Source organism: Triticum aestivum, chromosome 1A (assembly GCF_018294505.1).
Source record: "Triticum aestivum cultivar Chinese Spring chromosome 1A, IWGSC CS RefSeq v2.1, whole genome shotgun sequence".
Classification (NCBI taxonomy): Eukaryota; Viridiplantae; Streptophyta; class Magnoliopsida; order Poales; family Poaceae; genus Triticum; species Triticum aestivum.
In genome coordinates, this window is record NC_057794.1 from 556,103,923 (window position 1) to 556,114,675 (window position 10,753).

At 46.2% G+C, this 10,753-nt stretch overlaps 1 protein-coding gene across 1 annotated transcript; it reads left to right on the forward strand.

Annotated features, from left to right (window-relative positions):
* Nucleotides 1-6,654: 6,654 nt before the first annotated feature.
* Nucleotides 6,655-10,232, forward strand: LOC123067290 (L-type lectin-domain containing receptor kinase IX.1). The gene is made up of 5 exons (XM_044490153.1): nt 6,655-7,005; nt 7,087-7,159; nt 8,087-8,544; nt 8,630-9,182; nt 9,270-10,232. The coding sequence occupies exons 1-5, from the start codon at nt 6,699-6,701 to the stop codon at nt 9,952-9,954; spliced, it is 2,076 nt and encodes a 691-aa protein (XP_044346088.1). The 5' UTR covers nt 6,655-6,698; the 3' UTR covers nt 9,955-10,232.
* The last annotated feature ends 521 nt before the right edge of the window (nt 10,233-10,753 follow it).

Sequence of the window (10,753 nt, forward strand, 5' to 3'; positions counted from 1 at the left end):
TGGGGGGATTCTGACGTAATCTATTGCCTGTTGGTGGCTTATCCCTATAAATATGGAACAACTTTTCAAACTGGACGCGGTCAGCAGATAATTAAATAATTATTAAAAGCTAAATGGCTTTATCGTGGAGCCAAAAAAGCAGCGCCGGAAAATCAAATGACACACGTGAGTATGTACTCCTAGGTGTACCAACCCATTTTTCTATATATATATATATATATATATATATATATATATGTGTGTGTGTGTGTGTGTGTGTGTGTGTGTGTGTGTGTGTGTGTGTGTGTGTGTAATATTTTTGAAAGTTAATCAGGCATAATGCAAGGGAGTTTACGGTTGGTAATCCTAGAGCTTAAGCTAAGGACAAGTTTAGCCTATCCCCTAAAAATAAAGGGGGTCCGACGGGTTAAACCCTTAGTGGAGTATTTTACTCCACCTCAAGCGATGGAGTGTAAATATAAGGAGGAGCAGGGCTTCTTAAAAGGGACAAGATTCACAAGTTTCACAAGTTGGACAAGTTAGGGAAGATTGACAAGTTCTACAAATTGGATAAGTTAGGTTTAGACAATAGCTCTCGAGATAGAGCACTCTTGTAACCGTGATCATGATCATCAATATCAATAAAGCAGGATGTAAGCTTTTACCTTCACCGTGAGGGGCCGAACCTGGGTAAAACATCGCGTCTCTCGTCCCGCTCAACCCCTCTTAAGCTACCACATAAATGCGTTGGCCTCGCGACTAAGTCCTGACACCAAGGACATCTGCCGTGACAATTCCACGACAGTTGGCGCCCACCGTGGGGCTCGCGCACGGTGGTGTTGAGTTCTTGAAGGAATTTTCCCAAAGGATTGAAAGGTTCACAATTTTTCCGGATGAAGAATTACCGGTTTGGAAAGATCTGCATCAGCGTCAAGTTTGTCAAACTCAGACTTATATTTTGTGAGATTCAAGGATCAAGAGAAAATTAGGATTTGGGTTATGATTGGTAAACTGCTGCAAGTCGCCGAGACCAAGCTGTCAAATCGCTGGAATCCACGTTTTCCTCTGATCGACCAATGAAGATGCATACACACGAAGGAATCGGACCAACTGTGGATCCTTGAAATAATGGGAAGACACCTCTACTCATGCAAGACAACAGTAGCAATTGTACTACCTCAATTAGTACTCGGTCACGTGATAATCAGGTTGATCTACAACTCCAGATTCTTTATTAGCTAAAACTGCCAAAGGGGAAGCAACCAGATCGGGATTGCCTTTGCAAATTGCAAATTCATATATAGAGTAAATACATGGACGCGTGCTGCCGTTTCACTTCGGACCAAGCGGCCTCAAGTCTCCGCTTCGGTCTCTGTTCCTAATCACAGCCAGCTTCTTTGCTTTGTTCGCCACTGGAGAATCTCAAACCGCTCCGGATTCACTTTACCATCTCCCGCGTCGAGCTGCTATGTTGCCAAACCATCAGGCGCACCCCAAGTGGCCGATCCGCTTACACCGCGGGTGAGCCGCCTCCTGCTCCGTGGACTCGCCACAGCCGCCGTCCGAACCGGTCTGACAGGATCGCTAAACGCGCCTCTGTTGTCACGTGCCAAGTTGCCGCAGGCAAACCGCCGTCTCCATTGCGTATGACCCGCCCGCACTGGCCAACCCGCCGGTCATCCCGACAGGTGCCGGGTCGCAGCTGTCACTCTTGTTGGCCAGCCGCCTCCAAGCGTCGCCTTTGCCTCTGGGCCGCCTTGTCGAATCCGAGTGCTGCCTCAAAACGTCCGCGGTGAACCGACCTGCGTTGCCGAACCACCAGGCATAGACAAGCAAAAACCAATGAAGAATACTACTATACTACTGTAATAGTCAAACCAACCACCGGGGGTTGACAGATGCCCTCACACATCCAGAAGAAAACCGGAGACTGGGTGGAAGTTACTGGACCAAGCGCATTCACGGTTCAGGTTTCAAGGCTGTGTTGGCCGCAGAACAAGATGTACTTATCCGGAATGAGCGTCTGTGCTCATCCAATAAAAATATCAGGTGATACCCATCCTATCTATTTTATCTGTATACAATAATATGTCTGCGAATAGTTATTCTGCCTTGTAATATTTTACGCAGGACAAAATCCACTACAAAGTAGTATTAGGCCACGGAGATGGGGCATGCCGACATCATTTTAGTACAGCTGGTCGTCGTTCCCGCACCGGTTTATAACACCGTGGCCGTCTCTCGCGACCGCGCCGGTTTACAACGCCGTGGCCGTCTCTCGCGGCCGCACCGGTTCACAACGACATGAACAACTCGCCCGTCCACCCTCGCGGCCGGTTCACGCATCTGCGCCGGTCTACAACGTGGAGGGCAATTTGCTCGTCCGCGCCGGTTTACAACACCGGGCTGGCTCATCTGCTTAGCTCCCGCGGCCGACTCACCTGTGAGTAATTTCAGCTTCACCCAGTGATCATCAACTCCGCGGTGATAATCTCTGACCTGACGCATCAGGTGAAATCCATCCGGACAAATTAAATCACAAAGCTCTGAAACTCTCAAATCCGGTTTAAGAATTTCCGGTTCAGAAAGGAATTAACTTCTTGCAAGTTCGAGTTTAAGAGGCCGTCAGAAAATTTCCGGGTCATCAGAAAGTATTCTGGTTTACAATCCGGTTCAAGGGAAAGATGTCTTCCACGAAGCTTTGAAGCTCTCAGTATCCGGTTTAAACATCCGGTTCAAGAAGGATTTATCTCTTGCAAAAAGTTAAAGGGTGCCAAAGAGGACCTGCTGCCATGATGCGCGGTTCAAACATGGGTATCATGCCTTATTGGCTTATCATATTCTTGATCACTCGGGGGCTTTTGGTCGTATCCGAACCATAGTCACACCTTTTGATCGGCACAATGCCACAATATCACTTGGGGGCTTGGTCGCGTCCGAACCATAGCAACGCCATGTGGTCGGCGAAAAGCCGCAACATCACTTGGGGACTTGTGGTCACGTCTGAACCATAGTCACGCCTCTTGATAGGCGAGAGCCACCAGATCACTTAGGGACTTGGTCACGTCTGAACCAGTCATGCCTCTTGATCGGCCTAAGGCCACAGAATCACTTGGGGGCTTGGTCGAACCCGAACCATTGCCATGCCACTTGATCGGCATAAATGCCACGGTTTCATTTGGGGACCTGGCTGACTTGAACCATAGCTACACCTATCGGGAGCTTGGTCGTGTCCGACCATGGTAACGCCATCTGATCAGCTCAAATAAGCCTCTTTTTGCAAACGGTTTTGTCATTGCCTTTGCTTCACATTTTTCTTTGAAAGATATTTCTTTCTTTTTATTGCGTTTTTAAAACCGACATTGTTAATCCGGTTCGACTGTCAATTGCAAATTGGCGGAACACGGTCAAATCTTAATCCGGAGACTATCTGCCCGGTTTGATTTTATGTTACTATCTTATTATGGAGTAAACCGGTGTTTATCAACCCGGCTCGGCTATCAACTACAAGTTGTCAGTACATGATCAGTTATAATCCGGCGATTATTAACCCGGTCTGGTTGACTACAAGTCGCCAGTATTATATATGGATAATCCGGTGTCTATCACAACCCGGCACGGTTTTATCATAAACCGGCACAATATGGAAGGAGTTATCAATACTCAAGATTGGGGTTATCACATTTACAACAAAAAGCTGGCAAAACCAACAATGTGATTCAATGCCACAGGTATGATCTATTTCATATTTGATTATTCTTAAGTGCAGCCTTGGTTATAAACCCGGGTTATATGTTGGGCATTATGATCCGTCCGGCGGTAAACCGCCAGGACACTTTAAACTTGTTGTATGCAGAAATAGATTTGTTAAACCGGCCTGGCTTTGGACTATAAGTCGCCAGTATATATATTTGGATTGCGCCATTGGAATGATGCGCTTATAAATCATTGGGTTATATTATTCAAATAGCCAAACTTGGCTGGATTTTCATTATGATATTGAATGAATAAGGTTTTCATATCGGATTATATTATCTTGAATAGCCAACATGGCTGGATTTTTTTGGTTATTAATAACCGGTATTATTGAGTTTTCAAAGTCGCTTTAGCGCAATGGTTATTATTTTATCAAAGGATATGATTTATTCTACAATGGAAGGAATAGTCCCGAGTCGCTGCAGGCTTACAACCCGGCACTTGGGGGCTACATTATTCAAATCGAGATTAAATGCAAGTCTCATGTCGCTGCAAGCATGCATCATGACACTTGGGGGCTAATGCCAAGTAATTTTTAGTCTTACTGAAGACCCGACTCATCATATTATAATGAGCCGGCCCTTGGGGGCTACCAATTGCTCCTGTCAACAATTCAAGGTACACAAGTTTTTATCCATTATATTGAAGGGTCCACTCCTTAGTTGGTAAAGCACAAAGCTCTTAACCTTGTGGACGTGGGTTCAAGCCCCATGATGGGAGTTACATCATATGATGTTATTTTTAATAAAGTACATATAAAGTCCCAGCTCAATATTATCTTACTGAACCGGCCTTTGGGAGCTACACTGATTAAAGTTTTTATAAGCAATTACAAGTCCCAGGTTGCTGCAAGTATGACAACCCGGCACATGGAGGCTACACGGATTGAAGTTTATATAAGCAATTACAAGTCCCAGATTGCTGCAAGCATGACAACCCGGCACTTGGGGGCTACATATATGGAGCATTCAATTTATATGATTGAGATGAACAAACCGGATTTCTTCAAGGTTGAAACACTTATTGGAACAAGTCTTAAGTTATCACTATGTTCTCCTCTTAAGACTTGGGGCTACAGGTATTATGCATATAAAGGAGGAACATCTTCATTTTATCAGTTTTGAGCAAATCAGGAAGATCAATTACATGACCCGGTGTCGACAACAATTATGACCCGGCGCCATCAATATTTATAAACCGGCCATTTTGGTAATATTAAACCGGCAAGTTTTATATCTTCAAACCGGCTGAATACCAGATAAATATTTTCAGACCCATATTTCTTAAACCGGTGCTTTAGGAGCTGAGTTAAAGGAGTTATTCCTCACAATATTTCTCGGTGACAAACCAATGTCGGCAAATTGATTATGAAGTTGGTCTGTTGACCCGGATTTCCCAGAAGGAGGAAATAATAAGGACTTAAGTATGATCAGGTACCGGTTTACAAAAATTCTTAACCCGGAGCATAACCTGTCAAATTTGTTCTTGTGTTTATTTTGCAGCATAAGTTTACCATGAATAAATCCAAGCTAAACTTGGGGGCTAATGTCAGGGATATACCCTGCGGCGTAAACCGGCCGGAAGTATAACCCGGCCGGACTAGGCGTTTCATTGGTAAACCGCCAGAGGATTGGCAGTTTACATGATTGGCAGTGTAAACCGGCCGGAAGTTAACCCGGCCGGACTTGGCGGATTATCTGAAGACCCCGCTGACACTTGGCGAGTTACTGGCGACCCGCCTTGACCTGGCGGTTTACAAGCAACCCACCTGGTTATTATGACTCACTGGTGATCCGGCGTGCGGGACAGACAGATGACAAGGCCCAAAACCCAGAAGGCCGGTTCACGTTTAATGGTGGGCCGGTTTAAGAGGAAAGGCAGGAGGAATATTATCTTACAAGGAGCTAAGACCTGGACTTGTATCCGGTTTGTATTAGAGATAAACTAGTATAAGGAGGGGCAGGGCTCCTTAAAAGGGGACAAGATCACAAGTTCCACAAGTTGGACAAGTTAGGGAAGATTGACAAGTTCTACAAGTTGGATAAGTTAGGTTTAGACAATAGCTCTCGAGATAGAGCACTCTTGTAACCGTGATCATGATCATCAATATCAATGAAGCAGGATGTAGGCTTTTACCTCCACCGTGAGGGGCCGAACCTGGGTAAAACATCGCGTCTCTCGTCCCGCTCAACCCCTCTCAAGCTACCACATAAATGCGTTGGTCTCGCGACTAAGTCCTGACACTAAGGACATCTGCCGTGACAATTCCACAACAGGATGCGCGTCAGAGGATAAATTATCCTCCACTAACGGTTATTGGGGATCGTCTAGGTCCTGGTTAGAGGTGTAAAACAGGGTTTTAACTCCTCTAACCGGTTATAAGGGATCAATTAGAAATGCCCTAATGCCGTAGCTTCCAGTTAAAACCATGGTTTTTTCTTTATGCAGATATATGAGTGTTTCTACTCGATTTCATAAGTAAATTAAGACTGGGGTGTCTCTACTCTACATTCTTTTTCCACAGGGACTTAATTGGCTCTCGCTTTTTTCACACTGAACTTAACTGCCTTTTTTTTCTACAGTGAACTTGTGAAGGCACCCCAAGAAAAAAATGCAATGCAGCAGGACCTCTGTTCTACTACTTCTTACCAAGGGCTCCGTTTGCACAGTGAAACAAATAATTGCATTGCGTTCACCGGCCAGAGAGGGAACATCACGGCTCCATTAGCACAGTCCAAATCCGTAACATATCCATACCAATCAGTGCACTGTTTGTCTCAAAAAAGAAATAAAAAAGAACCAATCAGTGCAGTCTTGGGCGCGTGTTGACGAGTTCACGGGTCTTGAGGGTCCAGCCCATGTGCAAACTATAATAGAAAGAAAATGGTCTTTTGCTATAAAGCCATGAGCAATGGGCTTGCGACGCACACAGTCCACATTGCATACATCACATCACATTATTGATGGGTCATGGCAGCATGACGAGGGTGCTCGCTCTGGCCGCTGCCATGCTGCTGGCGGCGGCCGGCATCGGCATGGCGAGCGGGCAGCAGGCCGGCGTGCCGTCGATCATCTCACGGGACACGTTCGATTACATGCTGGGCAACCGCAGCCAGAGCGGCTGCGAGGGCGGCGCCTTCTACACATACGACGCGTTCGTGCAGGCCGCGGACGCGAGCAAGCTCCGCGGCTTCGGCACCATCGGCGACGAGGATACACGCAGGCGCGAGCTCGCCGCCTTCTTCGGGCAGACCTCCCACGAGACTGCCGGTATGAATATGATATGCGCGACACTATGATTTTACTTGAATTTTTCTGTCGACAGAGACGAGTGTTATGCCTCTGCCGCAGGTTACTGCTGGGTCAAAGAGCAGAAGCCCACGATTGCGCGCTACTACGGACGAGGCCCCATACAGCTGACTCAGTAAGATTTTTTGTTTTGATGATGATGATATCGTACTCCATAGTGTTGCTTTCCGTCTAGTTTTGCTTAGGTCGCACTTGATTTCTACCCAACTTAGGCCTACTTTGGTTTGTAGGAATTTCATAGGATTTTTATAAGATAGAATTTGTAAAGGAAAAATTCTTTTAAAGCCTTTTGGTTTGTAGGAATGAATTCCTATTCCTATGTAGGATAGGAGTCAATTCTTCACATTTTGAAGGAAAAAAAACATTAGCTAAGACTCAATGGAAAAATTCCTATCCTATGCATCAAATGTCATATTTTTCTCTATAGAAATTGAGATGCATGTCATCTCACTTCTTATGATTTTCCTATTCCTATAGCATTCCTATCACATGAACCAAAGGAGGCCCAGCTTCCTTCGATTCAAATTAACTGTTGTAGCTTTAGGCCTTCTTTGGTTCATATGGTAGGAAAATCGTAGGAATAAGAAAGTCATAGGAAATGAGATGATATGTATCTCAAATCCTACGAGTAGGAATAGGAAATGAGATGCCCTTTAATTCACATCATATGATTTTTTTATTGAGTCTAGACTAATATTTATTTTCCTATGAAATGTGAAGGATAGGAAGAATTCCTTCATAGGAATAGGATTCCATTCATACAAATCATAGGGCTCTAAAGGAATTTTCCTATAGAAATGCTATCCTATGAAATTTTACAAGATTCTTTTAAACCAAAGGAGGCCTTAGTATAAGTACTCCCTCCTTTCCTAAATATAAGTCTTTCTACAGATTTCTATATAGATTATATATGAATGTATATAGACATACTTTAGATAAATTTATTTATTTTGCTTTGTATATAGTCCATAGTGAAATCTCTAAAAAGACTTATATTTACGAATGGAGAAATTAAATAGTACTAACAGTTTACAAAGAACAGCGACTACAACTACCGGCAAGCCGGGGACGCGCTGGGGCTGGACCTGCTGGGTAACCCGGACCTGGTGTCCACCGACCCTGTCGTCGCGTTTAAGACGGCTATCTGGTGGTGGATGACACCGCAAGCGCCCAAGCCGTCGTGCCACGCCGTGATGACCGACGGCTGGACGCCGTCTACCCAAGAGCGCGACGCAGGCATGCTCCCCGGATATGGTATGACCACTTACATCATTAACGGCACCCTTGAGTGCGGCAAGGGCTACGGGACTGCCCCAGCCAAGGATCGTGTCCGCTACTACAAGATGTACTGTGGCATTCTCCAAGTCGGGTACGGGGACAACATGATCTGCAAGAACATGAAGTTGGCACAGCCACCCTTGTCTCCGCCGCCTCTCGGAGGCATGAACCAAATGCAAAGACGGCCAACACAGCCACCGTTGCCTGCACAAACTCTGGAAGGTCAGTTAGCTTTGCGGGCTTATTACAACAGACAGATGCTGCGCATATTTCGGCAAAATTCTGATACACTGATAATTTCTCGCAGAATCTCCAAAAACTGGGCTTCTGATCGGCATTTCTGTCGGTTCTGTGTTGTTCTTGATCATTCTCATCGCCTCGATTTGGTTCCTTCTACGGCAGCACCAGCGAAAGCACGAGAAAATCCGTCAGCAAACAACAGAGCAAGAGCTGGAAGAGGACAACTTCCTCGAAGATGATCAGGCCATGGAAGACGACTTCGAGAAGGGGACTGGTCCCAAGCGATTCCACTATAACGATTTGGCCGTCGCCACCGACAACTTCTCCAACGACAAGAAGCTCGGACAAGGTGGCTTTGGATCGGTGTACAGAGGTTTTCTGAGTGAATTGAACCTTCATGTGGCCATCAAGAGAGTTTCCAAAGGCTCCAGGCAAGGGAGGAAGGAGTACGCATCTGAGGTGAGGGTCATAAGCAGGCTTCGGCATAAGAACCTCGTGCAGCTCATCGGCTGGTGCCATGGAGGCAGTGATCTGCTCCTCGTCTATGAGCTCCTGCCCAACGGCAGCCTCGATAGGCATCTCTACGGCGCCAATAACGTTGTGCTTCCATGGTCTGTTAGGTAAGCCCATCAGATAGAGTAGTCTCAAATTGCTTTTGGCCTTAGGCCGCTGATAATTAATGTAACATTAATTTCTTCCATCTTCAGGCATGAGATTGTGCTGGGATTAGGATCGGCGCTTCTCTACCTACACCAGGACTGGGAGCAGTGCGTCCTGCATAGGGACATCAAGCCAAGCAATGTCATGCTGGACGCGTCGTTCAATGCCAAGCTCGGCGACTTCGGGCTTGCCAAGCTCGTTGAGCACGGCCGAGGATCACTAACGACAGCTCCCGCCGGCACAATGGGATACATGGACCCAGAATGCACGACCACCGGCAGGACCAACACCGAGTCGGATGTCTACAGCTTCGGCGTCGTCCTCCTTGAGATTGCGTGCGGTAGGGGGCCTGTGGTGGTAGCTCAGCAGGAGGAGGACGCGATGCACTTGGCTCAGTGGGTGTGGAATTGGTATGGCAGGGGGAGGATTCTAGGCGCCGCTGATACACGATTGGGAGGAGAATTCAACGCCAGAGAGATGGAGTGTGTGATGCTGGTTGGGCTTTGGTGTGCTCAACTTGATTGCAACCTGAGGCCGTCGGTTCGACAGGCTGTCAACGTGCTGCGTGCTGAGGCGCCGCTGCCGGTCCTCCCTGCAAGGATGTCGGTGGCAGCTTACATGCCGCCGTCGGTTGACATACATAGTTATACTACTTCTTCGTTTGTAACCGTCGGCACTGGTGGTAGTGTGGACACAACTCGTCAAGCTGGACCGAAGCATCTTCTTTGCTAAAATAATACGACAAATCTTCAAATTCACAAGAAAAAAAAATCTTGTTTCACAGGAACATTCAACCATTCAGTGTCATTCATTTCCCGTCCACGACAAGACGACTACGGTGACTTCGTAAATCCCAAGATGATATGCCGGCTCAGTTTGTCGAAGATGCTCATAGAGGTAAGGTGTGCTTGTGTGTGTTCATAGGGGTGATTGTATGCGTGTATGTATGAACCCTTGTGTCTGTACTGTGTTAAGAAAAAACATTCACAGTGTCATTCATTTCCCCCCAAGATGAGCCCTTTTTGTTTTTTCTCATTTGTAGCATCAAAACTGTTTCTTTGTATGTGCCAACTTAGCCCTTCTTTGTATGTGCCACCAAATGCATTTCTCCTTTCTTATTTTTGCAATTTTGTTCCCTTCCGGTCCATTGTTGGCCTCTTCATCATCCTCGTCATCCTCCTCAATGGATATGCTCAGCCTTGATCTCTTCGGAGTGGTCTCCGAAACTCTTTGGATCCACTTTTTGTTCTTGCATAGCACTTTGTAGAAATGATGCAACGTGAAGGGCTTGTGGCCGACTTTCTTGTTCCTATGCTTGAATAGTTCTTGGATGTAGGTGCTAGTTGTGGGTTGCGTTGGGATTTTCCCGGAAGATGAAGGATGGAGCAATATAGTAGCTGATAAGTATTTCCCTTAGTGAGAACCAAGGTTATCGAACCAATAGGAGAACCACACAAAGCCTAGTGAACAGTGCATGCATACACAAGAACAAATACTTGCACCCAACACGGGCAAGAAGGTTGTCAATCCC